Source organism: Dicentrarchus labrax, unplaced genomic scaffold (assembly GCF_905237075.1).
Source record: "Dicentrarchus labrax unplaced genomic scaffold, dlabrax2021, whole genome shotgun sequence".
Taxonomy (NCBI): domain Eukaryota; kingdom Metazoa; phylum Chordata; class Actinopteri; family Moronidae; genus Dicentrarchus; species Dicentrarchus labrax.
In genome coordinates this window covers 19923621-19935057 of record NW_026136722.1, presented here as the reverse complement: position 1 = coordinate 19935057, position 11437 = coordinate 19923621, and the positions used below count along the sequence as shown (strand labels likewise).

Genomic DNA, 11437 nt, shown 5'->3' with positions numbered 1-11437 from the left:
TGTCTGCCAACCTCTCCCGACAGCTCACACACACACACACACACACACACACACACATATATAAATCTATCTGTTCAATGACTGACCTCCCAGCTCGTCCGCACACCTGTCTGTGTCTTTTGTGAAGTGCTGAGTTTGCACAGATCGACATTCAAGCAGCAGATCTGGTTTCTCCGTTAGCCTCTGTGCTGCTAACACAGACAAATATGGCAGGATTCACCGTTTTAGGCACAACTTCTGACTGAGGCTCTTTAATGAGGTGTTCACTAAAATAGAAAGTAAAATAGAAGTTTATCCTTCCTTTAAAACCATCACTAACTATCCATGAAAGATTGTTAAGATAAAACGTGTTTTTAGCCTGTTAGCTACGAGTTTGGTTCCGAGTTAGTTTCTGGTCCTCTTCTTGAATTTCCCTCAGGATAAATAAAGTATCCATCTACCTATCTAACTTCCAGGTCTTGTTAGTTTTCACTTTATTTACACAATGTCAGCAGAATGGGAAGAGCAGGACGCCTCCGTCAGATTATCTAAATATCCTTCATTAGCTCCTTTTGCTGAGTTACGTATTTATCCTTTAAGATCACATCCTCACTCATATTGTACTTCTATTTAAACTATTTACCAAACAAATCAACACAATATGACAAAACATGAACCAACCAATAATATCCTGTATGTAATAATCACCCGTCAATCATTCTTCAAGTTTTAGTGACACAGTGAAGATTCACTAGTTAAATAGCTGAGAGTTAGCTCCAAGGCTTCTCACCTGCCACCTACAGGATGGATCTGTGGTTTGTTAGCTAACAAGATGTAAATCAAATAGCTTTGGAGTTGCCCCCCCCACGCTTGTGCTAAGCTAGGCTAAACACATCCTGTAATGCTTCTGTAATGATGTAACTGATATCTTCTCACCAGGAAACAACTATATTTAACAAAATGTCAAACTTAGATCATCTTGTGTCTCCGTTACACAACGTGTGAATTCAGCAGCAGAGAAAAAGATCGAGAACAAAAGAGGAAATGTTTCCAGAAAAGCAACTTCAGCGTCCTTGTCTGGTCCGGTCAGTGAAAACCAGCCTCGACCCGGACAGACGCCACAGCTCTGCCGCTGATGACTCACTAAAGTGACAACTGGTGGCACCAGGGGAGGTCAGACAGTGAAATGCATCAGGCCTGGCTGCATTCAACCGCTCCTGCCAGCCTGGTTTCTTAATCCCACGGCAGCCCCCCCTCACGCCCTCAAACTGGATCGGCATCCATTCAGTCCCAAACACTGGTGCCTTCCTCTGCCGCTGGATTCCTGAGCCATGAAACACCAAAATTATCTCAACACCAAAGTGCCGACTCGCTGAAACAAATGTGCTTCTGTGTCTCGATGCTAAAAGCGGCGTCATTAAATCATTTTATGAGTCAGCAGGATGATAAACTGTATTCTTAGTCAAAACCAGCTCCCAGCTCGTACTGCCGGCCTAAATTGGTCAAATATTTTGGTTGCGTGAGTGAGTCCTACATGACATCATCGTCTGCAGTGTTATCCTTTCAGGCAGTGACTACGGGGAATTAATCAAACTGCATTAGAGCTAATTACAGAAGCTTATTCCTGCCGGGGAAAGATGAACGGATGAAATGGGAGAAAGAGATAAACACTGACGGTCAAAATTGTGTGATGAAGTGTTAAAACTATGAAATTAAAATAAGTAGATATATTAAAATATGCGAGAAATCAAGATTATTAGATAGAAATTCAAGATTGTAAGACGACATAATTAGATCTATTAAGATGGGAGAGATATCAAGATTACGAGATTAGATCAATATTTATGAGACACTAAATCAAGATTATATAAATATTAAATCAAGTTACGACATATTTAATAGAGTTTAAGAGCAACCAAATGAAGTTTATATGATGAATAAAATCTAAATCATCACAAAGAGAAGTAAAATGTCATTTGAAAGAGCTTTGAGACATTTTAGAAAATGAGCCACTGTGGATTAGTTCGAGTCCTCTCGGCCTTCACAGCCTCTGAGAGCATTTCCTGGTAAATATATCCCAATCTGTAACATTACACTGAGTGCTTCACTCTTAAAAGCCATTTTAGCTGTGTAACAGAGCGCAGAGGAAGGGCATTAGATCTGCTGGCATGGGGGGAATTTAGTGAACAACCTGAGCAAACACTAAAGAGGAAGCAGCTCCAGTTGGTGGAGCGGCGAGCTGTTCGTCCACAGCTTCTCTCCTCTGTTACTACAGACAGACAGACAGACAGACAGTGGGTGGATAGTCGTTCTTTAATCACATTATTCTGTGATAACTCACCTCTAACGATTATTTGACCCTTTGCTAAGCAGGTGCAACACCTGTCAATCTCTCGAATATTGATGAACTGCGGCAGATTTAACATCAATTATTAGTGATCTATCGAACAGTGGAGCACATTTTATTAGTTGTAGACTGACACGGTTGTATTTTACTCTTCTACATCAGTGATATAACAGCCTACAGACATCAGAAGAGGAAGCGTGAGGTTTGGATTAAAGAGCAGCGGACTTTGAGAAGGTCAATCCCAAGAGGAGAGGCAGAGAGCCGGATGGGAGTCATGCTTCGACTTCAGGCTGCTCCTGGATAATGTCTGGTTTTTAGATGAAATAAGACTCAGAGACTGTTGTGTGCACATCTTTACAGAGACCTGCATAATAGCAGAACATTTTAATACTCTTTTTAAGTCCCTCACATTTGTACTGAAGCGCAGTACTCCAGTAAAATACTTCCCATGAATTAAACAGGTATTTTGCAGAGGAATGAATCCCGTTGTCTTCCCGCTGTGGCAGCACAGAGGTTGACATCTGGGACAGACTGTTGTTGTGGCAGAGAGCCTGAACACGCACTCATTGTTCCCTCAGTTCGCCGTCTTATCTCCACTTCAGCTCACTGACGCCGCCTCCATTCATAAAAGACACGGCGAGACACTTCCTATCCTCCTGGATTCAGTGTGACTCCACATCTGTTCATATAGACAATGAGCCTCATGGTCTGTTTATTTCTCCTCATTATTCAGTCTGGAAATGTTATGTCCAGCAAATTCATTAAGAAACATATTTTTCTTCCATCTGCATCGTCAGCTGTAAACCGGCTGTTGCACCAGATTTGCAATGTTTAGAGTCGTCAGATTTGGACTGAAATCAAGAAATAAGTTTGTTTTTATTCATGAAATAGTTACAATTCTGACTTTTTATCTCTTTTCTTCTCTAGATTTTGACTTTTTTATCTTATAAAATTAGATAAAAGGCAGTTATCTCTTTCTGTCTCATAATTTCTGGCTCAGTTTTCATCAGAAATGGGCTTCCATATTATTGTGAGTTTCTCAGTAATAAGAACTCAAACAGTTTGGGGTAGTTTATGAAAGAGCTCCTCTGTTCTGTTATTGCTTTAAACTTTAGGTCAGCGTTACTGTCCAGATCTGCTGCCGACTGACTCTCTCGGAGTACTTCATCACGGCCCCAAAAGACCAGAAACATGCCGGGCCGATCCCTCGCTGGTGGCTACGAGGCGGCAGCTGGGACTGGGTGTGGTAGCAGTGGTGGTGGTGATGGTTGCCAGCCTCTCTGGAACCGCCACAGAGGAGGAATTAGCTGCGATATGAAGCCATTGTTTTCTCCTGGATCTGACGTCCAGCCAACAGCTCTGAGCGCTGAGGAGCAGAGGTGTCGTCAGACCAGACCAGACCAGACCAGACCGGGCCGGGCTTCAGAGGGAGGAGGAGAGGCAGGAACTGGGCCAGGCCAGGGGGGAAATACCAGGAGAGGTATGTCAGTCAACAGAGGAGGTCCACAGAGAACACACTACTGTTCATGGAGGGTCTGTGAACGCCACACGGACCACACCCACCGGATGACTCAGCGCTAGTCCTCGGGTCAGAGCACAGCTGACTCATGGGTGTTATTAAAGATGGAGGACGTGTGTGCGACTTTTTATTCCATTGTCACTTTTACTTTAGGCTAACGCTAATAGGTCATGCTAACAGAGGCCAACAAGTCCCAGGTCACGATATAGTGCTAACAGATTGAAGCTAAAGCTAACAGGTCCCAGGTTAAAAAGTTTAAACTCGACAAAAAAATGTGCTGCTATGAAAATATTCTGCAAATTTAAGGGGCAAAAATTATATACTTTGGTATATTTATGCTTTTCCTACAGTTTTTCCTGAAGCAATAATATAACTGTAATAAATCAGTGTATCTATAACAGAAACATACAGGGCGAAGTAGTACCGCTGTACTCGACGGAGAACAGCTGCTCTCAATCTTTCCTCCCTCTAACCTGTATTAATGTGTGCACACTCACATTTCCATATATGGACGGCTGCATCGCCACGAGCAACCTGACGATTTACAAAGAATGAGGATGTTTAACAGTCTGATCGAAGCTCAGTACTAATTTCACTAATTCTACCAAATGTGTATGCATCCTTAGAGCAACTTCTTCATCCCCCATTCACCTAAATCAGCATACTTTTTATCCCATGCATGAACAACACTGGTGTCCTCCTGCATTAGAATAACAAAAGACTTCCAACAGTTTAATGCATTCATTTGTGTTTGTAATGAAGCTCTATGTTCGTTTGCCTTTTTCAGGCTGCAGGGTGGAGGCGGAGGCCGAGCAGCTGTAACTTTAGAAGAAGGAACGGTACAACATGCTAAGCACATAGAGTAAATGTCAGGGAGCCGGATTGGGCTCCGGGTCAGATAGCAGCGATACGTACAGCGTCTGTCTGTAAATCTGTAGGAAAACAGGAAGCTGTACTGAGAACAGCCTGAGAACGCTGCAGGATGGATACGGTTCACGGTTGTTTATGACCGGATGATTACAGTCCAACAGGAGAAGCTGTCTGTTAGCATCTAGGCTAGACACTTCAGTAAGAGTACTAAAACCACACTGTGAAAATACTCTGTTACAAGTCCTGATATCATGCTAACAGACGGAGGCTAACGCGAACAGGTCAGAGGTTGTGATATATTCCTTACAGTTTTGTTTTATGTGGTTCCTGCTGTAAATCTTTAAATACACATCACAAATATATAGTTTTATGTTTAAAAAAAGGTTCAGTAATTCCCTCAAACAGCCGCTCACTGTAGCTTCTATCAGACAGGAGGAAATAGTGCGGCAGTTAGGGACTATTTGCAGCGGTGGATGAATCCGCAGCAGGGCGCTGTATAAATAAACTACAGTGTGGGTTCATGGTGATGAAGGAACTTGTTGTTTTTAAGCTCTGTGGCACAGAGGAAGAAGATATATGAGACTTTTATACACACAGTACTTGTTAGTAGATGTTGTTGGTTTGAGTTTCAACATGAAGGAAAATACAGAATATATCCAGAATTATCCTTTAAATTACTTTAAATGAAGTTTTAAATTCAGTATTTTTTAAGTTAACTCTGGTGCAGCGACATTCATGCTGTGAGGCTAACTACAGGCGAACTGTCTCCCACACTGCTTCAGTCACAACAGACAAAGGCCAGAACAACAAGACTCTCTGTGTTTCAGCTGCACAGAAGCCGTCTTTATGTGGACATTTACAAAAAGAAAATATACCATGATGCTTTGCTGCGGCTGCTGTATGATACAGCGACCTCTCAGCGTGCTGGATAACGTTATCAGTGTCACTGCAGAGTCTGAGCTGCTCAGCAACACAAGATTTATGTCCATGATAGTTTTACAGTCAAGAGAAAAGCAAAGAGCCGCTGACAGTTCAGTTTTATGACGTACGGCGTGTGAGGTCACAACGCGGCGTTTACGGAGGATTCACTGACGTAATTTCTGCCTGTTATTATATATTATATATTTTACTCAGAGTCAGTTTTAGTCGTTTAAAAGGTTATAAATGAGATTTATAACATTAATATATCAGCTAACATTATATTCTCTATATACAGAGTCACATGGTGTCTCTCTCCCTCTGCCTGTGTTGTATCGCAGCCTCTCTGTGGTTTGTTTCCATAGCCGGTCTGCTCCGACTGAAACTGCTGTTTTTATCATCTACGTCGGTGAATTAAGGATTTATTTCCACCAAACCAGAGTTGGTGATTATTGGAAACACTAACAGAGACGCTTTTAATGAGTTTTATTCTGTTTCTGTCCACTTTGAATGAGGTTACGATGATATGGAGGTAAAATTACTGTTTTTGTCTCTGGAGTCTGGTGGAGAGTGATAGTGATATTATTGATTGGGGGCTCGTCCGGTCACATTTTTCCTGTTTGAGCCACGACTTTTAAGTAAGATGCGGTTTGGTATTTCACTGGAGCCTCTATGGCATATAACCGCAATAAGGAAATATCGCTATTGGTGGCAAGTATTAAGACTGAGAGTATTGTTCTTTTTCTTCTCCTTTCTCTGTACTTTGTGGACTGGTTTTCATTGGGTGTGGTTAAGCTTCGTGGTGATGAGGTGGCGTCACTGGGGTTATGAGGACATGATGAAGTTCAGGTGAACGCAACAGCATCCCACCTTACTTTAAGCAGCCATCCCTTCTGTTATTTTCATGGATCCATCAACCAACAACCAAAACAAAACACTGAACAGAAGTATCAGGACAGAGCTCGCCGCTCACGGGAGCTGAGACCAACGCTGGTGTGGGACCCAGTAACGGTTCAACCTGCGGACTCGGTAAGCCAACTCACTAGGGCTGGTCCAGACTAAAGAGTTTCCTAGTCGACTAGTAGTCGTTAGATAAAGCCGATAGCTGACTAGTCATTACATGTTTATTTAATCAGGCTACAAACCAGTCCAGTACTCCCAGTCCGGGTACAGACAGCTAACAGGACTGCTAACTAGCTAACAGCAGCTAGTACAGTTAGCATATGCAGCAGTGCAGCGGTCAGAGACTTCCTGTGTTATAAGAGAAAAGGTCTGTGTTGCATCAATCCTCTTATACTTTGGTCCCGGTGACGAGGAGCAGTTTAACGTTGGTTTGGTTTCTCTGTCAGACTGATGGAAAGTGCATCAACTGACACATCATCAGCATCCGCAGTCGAATTCTCTCCTCACAGGTTAAAGGAGAATGGTTTCAGAAAGGAAACAGGAACTACTTTTTGTGACAATTTGACCGGACTCCTGGTCTCGAGTCGTGCACCTGAGTCCCATTCGCTGTGGTTTCATTCTGACTGGAAACGCAGCACAGACTGGTCCGCTAATTATCCCAGTTCACCACAGCTGTGGGTGTTTGCAACCTGCAGCTCGCCAGTGCTTCAGTTTAAGGAGGGACCCTGTTAACTTTCAGCTGAATGTGTTAACGAACTGGAGACTTTTTTTAGTTAACAGACCCAGAATGGAGACTGAGCACTGTCCCGATGCACCCGATGTAACAGAAATGGCGATAATACTGTTGAGCGACCCTGAATCACTGCGACAACCCTTTGATGACGGTAAATTAACGTATTTATTACAGTAAATGAAACAGCTGGGATAATAACTGCGTATGTGGAGTCAATAACATCAGCGCCGTAGATGTGAGTGTGCGAGCAGTATGAGGTGTAAATGTTGTTCCTGAATCAGCAGGATGAAATAACACACAACACACTTCCCAGTCACCAAACATCACATGAAGCCACGTGAAGGCGTCACACCCGCCTCCTCCTCAACCTCGCAGAGTCCATTTCAGACATGTGACACCACGTACATACAGTACATGGGTGTAAATATAGGGTTCATGCTGGCCACCAAATATAGATGCCCGGCCCGTTGCATGTTCCAGCCGCCGTGGGCACATTCCTCTGGCTTTTTAAAGGCTCTGCTGTGCAGGTGGAAAAGGTCAGAAAGATCCAACAAACGGGCGTCGACGTGCCGGACGGCGAGCACGGCGAGCAGGAAGAGTTTCTGTGCTGCTGATTTGCATGAAACTGCAGAAACATTCAAATGCTCAATACCGTCGGTCAGCGTATGCACAGGCAAATCAGCAGCTGGCAGTCAGAGGAATCGGTGGCGGTGACCATGTTTGGGCGTCACAAAGCCAAACACTGAACAGAGAGGCCCAAAGATTCAACGAGAGGAACTTCCTTCATTGATTATCAGACGTAGTAACAATCAATACTCAGTTAGTCCACACAGAAGGCCTTTAATTGCTAATTGCCTGTGACAAAAATCTACAGATATCTGATCAATAAAAGAATAAAATCATCCTGTCAATAAAGAATAATAATCTGTTTCAGCCCTAAAACATAAATAAAAGAAATAAAAAAGAAGTAAATAAATAAATCACACTGAAATAAACAAAAGTAAATAAAAAATGAAAAATAAATAAATACATATAAATAAAAAAGAAATAAAAAATGAACAATAAAGGTAAAGAAATAAATATTTTAAAACCATTTCTTTAAAAAGAAGAAATAAAATAAATTAAAACTAAATAATGCCTTCACTTTAAATTGTGCTGCTGAATCAGTTAATAAATAATAAAACCTCCGTGGCTTCAACTAGCAAATATTTTCTTGATTAACTTTAAAAAATGTCAGAAAATGTAAAAGATCTGGTTTAGTTCGACCAACACAAAGAAAAAATCTCACAGCCAGAAAACGATTCACTGATCAAAACACCGACAGACAAATAATCATCAACCAACATTAATTGTTATTAACATTTAACAATTCTAATTTCTCCAAAAATTTCATTAATTTGCTCAATTTTACAGAAATTATATATTTTATTACATTTAAACAAACAGATCTGAACAAACTCTGAGTCTGTGAAACCGCGGCTTCATTTCCAAATGTTTACTGATGGAGACGCATCATTCACAGGAGGTTATGCTAGCTGTTGCTAACCCTCTACTCAGTATGTTTATGTTGGGACGCAGCGGTTCCGACTTTAGACGCTGTAGAAGCACCGGACTGCGATCTTTACCTCGATCCCACACTGACACACACACATACCGGAGCCGCTAGCTTAGCTACAAACAGGTAGCTCACAGAAACTTTTACTAACAGCGTGAATGTGCTTCTAGTGACAGTAAAATCTGTCTGGGTAGCACTGTTAGCTCTGTTAGCTCTGACTACCAGCTCGCTGTTCCTGCTACACTGTTGTGGTCAGTCTGTCAATCACTCTGGTTGCTGTCGAGGCCACGCCCCCTACGTCCTCTGCAGGTCTGTGATGTCACTGAGAGGGAGGAGCTAACAGGACTGAAGGTGTCGTTACACTTTAATGACTAATGATTGATTAATCAGCTCTCATTGTCTTTGATTATCAATATAAATATTGATCCAGTGACCCAGCAGAGAGCAGAGACACTGTGGAAATAAACTTTCATTTATCAGACACATTATTGTTCAGACTGTTTATAAATATTTATCAATAAATGTATTTATAATTTTACTGTCTGTGAGTAGAGTATGTTTACAGTGAATCGTCAATCAATTATTCACTTTTAATTATTATAAATAACAAAACTATGTTTCATTGTATCATGACAATAAAAGTTCAAATTAATAAACTCAAACAATCTGATATTGATCATATCTGGCTGCAAAAAACAACTGTTTTCATTAGCGATTAATCAAATTATTACATTTTTTAATTAACTGATTGTGTTTAATCTGTCAAACATCAGAAAAACAGCAAAATCTTCAAGAAGAAAGACAGAAGGATGTTTAATAAACTGATTAATTGATTGATTGTTTCAGATGTAAAAATACCAATAACACTGTTAGATCGAATCTTAACTTTCTGCTGACTTTAATTTGTGAACATATTGATCGGTTAACTGATCAGTCAGAATACCTCTTAAACGTCTCTATAAATAAAAAACATATTGTACTTTTGGGGGTTATTTGTTTATATTTTACTATTATTATCTGTTATAAATCCTTTATTGAGCATCTTTGGCACAAAAGTGTCTTTCTGGATTAAATAAGTTATTTCTTATTTTGGTCTTTATGGAGTAAAAAAATATAAATACCAAACATCAAACTTTCTTTTGTCTTTAATTTAATTTAATGGTTTACCTTTTAATGAGGTAGAAGGGCTGGAAGCCTTTTTAAGGGTTTTAATGTGGAAATTATTATTTTTTTTAATATCAGACACATTGTTGTTCCAAGCAGAGTGTTTGTATAAATGTATTGATACATGTCTGTAGGAGAACTGTCGGTTTATTGATCGATTAACTGGTTTCAATCAGAATAACTTTAAAATGTTGCTATAAATTAAATATATTTTAATTGTTTTGACTGCTTGTCATCAAAAATAATGAATTCAAAGTCATTTTTAATGTCAATCTCCCTTTTTTCTATTTTACTATTTACTATTTCTTATATCAAAAATTACAGAATTTTTTGTTTTTTCTGGGAAAGCACAAAAACAATAAAAGTTTCTGTTAACGTAAATAAATCTGTATCCATGTCATTATTATATATTTTATACACCAATAAATCGATTAAAAACAGAATCAATCGATCTTACCTTTACCTGGATCTTCTCAGCGGCTCCGATGTTCTCCACAGCCGGCGCAGGAGGCTCTGTCCGCGGGGAGGCTTCGGGCGCGGGTCGGGGCGGTACTCCCAGAGCTCTGGACGGAGGGATGTCATCTCCGTAGCCGACTTTGGGCTTCTTGTTCCCGGCTGAGGAGGAGGAGGGGTTGGGCTTCTTGCTCAGCAGCGATGAAGCGAAGTAAATGGCAACGACGGTGAAGAGGATGGCGGGAAGGATGATGGTCGGGTCCAGATCCATAACGGAGGATTAACGGGAGGAAAGTTAAAGTGTTCAGAGTGTGTGACTGCGGACTGATGGACACACACACACTGAGCTCCTCGAGCCTCCGTCCGCGACCTAAAGCCCACTGCACACCGCGCTACCGGGGCTGTGTCACAATAAAAGCTCGGACAGGATGCCAGGTTAGATGTCAGAATAAAATGAGGTTTTTAAACTAGTGTTGGGTTAGTTTAAGGGACATTACCTTAATGGTTAATTAACTGGCTAGTTAGAGTTAGTTTTTAGCGTTATTCTACTTCTGTTCTCTAAAAGTGTAAAACTCTATATTACAGTTTTTGCTGCACAAACACTTTTTTTTAAGCAAAGATTGCTTGAAAATTATTATATTTTCTAATAAATTGAATTGTTTAATGATTATTTTGATAATTGATCATTTTATGTATTTTTCAAGCAGAAATTGTGAAAAAAAATATTTTCTGGTTTCAACTTCTCAAATGTGAGGATTTAGTTTTTCTGTCTGTATATATAAAAACAAGCAAACAACTGAAGATGTCACATTTAGATCTGAAAAGTTATAAATTGAAGAAATAGAATTTTAAAAAATATAAATATTATTCAGTAAATAAATATTAAATAATACATATTAAATTAATATTTAAAAAAGTAACAAAAAACAAGGATAAATGTTATATGTATGTCATATATATATCTATAGATATAATATTAAGAGGATTTTTACTTTT

General features: G+C 40.2%; 1 protein-coding gene across 7 annotated transcripts in view; it reads right to left on the bottom strand.

The window, feature by feature from the left end:
- The window catches only part of si:ch73-366l1.5 (FILIA-N KH-like domain-containing protein), a 24319-nt gene extending 13509 nt beyond the window's left edge, over nt 1–10810 (bottom strand). For 5 of the 7 annotated variants that reach the window (XR_007882001.1, XR_007882000.1, XM_051388281.1 and 2 more), the window contains exon 1: nt 10446–10809. Coding sequence is in view for 5 of the 7 variants with exons in the window: in XM_051388281.1 (XP_051244241.1) it covers nt 10446–10712 (267 nt within the window). In the remaining 2 variants the exon portion in view is untranslated. Of the gene's footprint in view, nt 1–10445 lie in introns of all 7 variants that reach the window. The other 2 variants (XM_051388279.1, XM_051388284.1) reach the window with 2 other exon arrangements.
- Nucleotides 10811–11437: the final 627 nt, after the last annotated feature.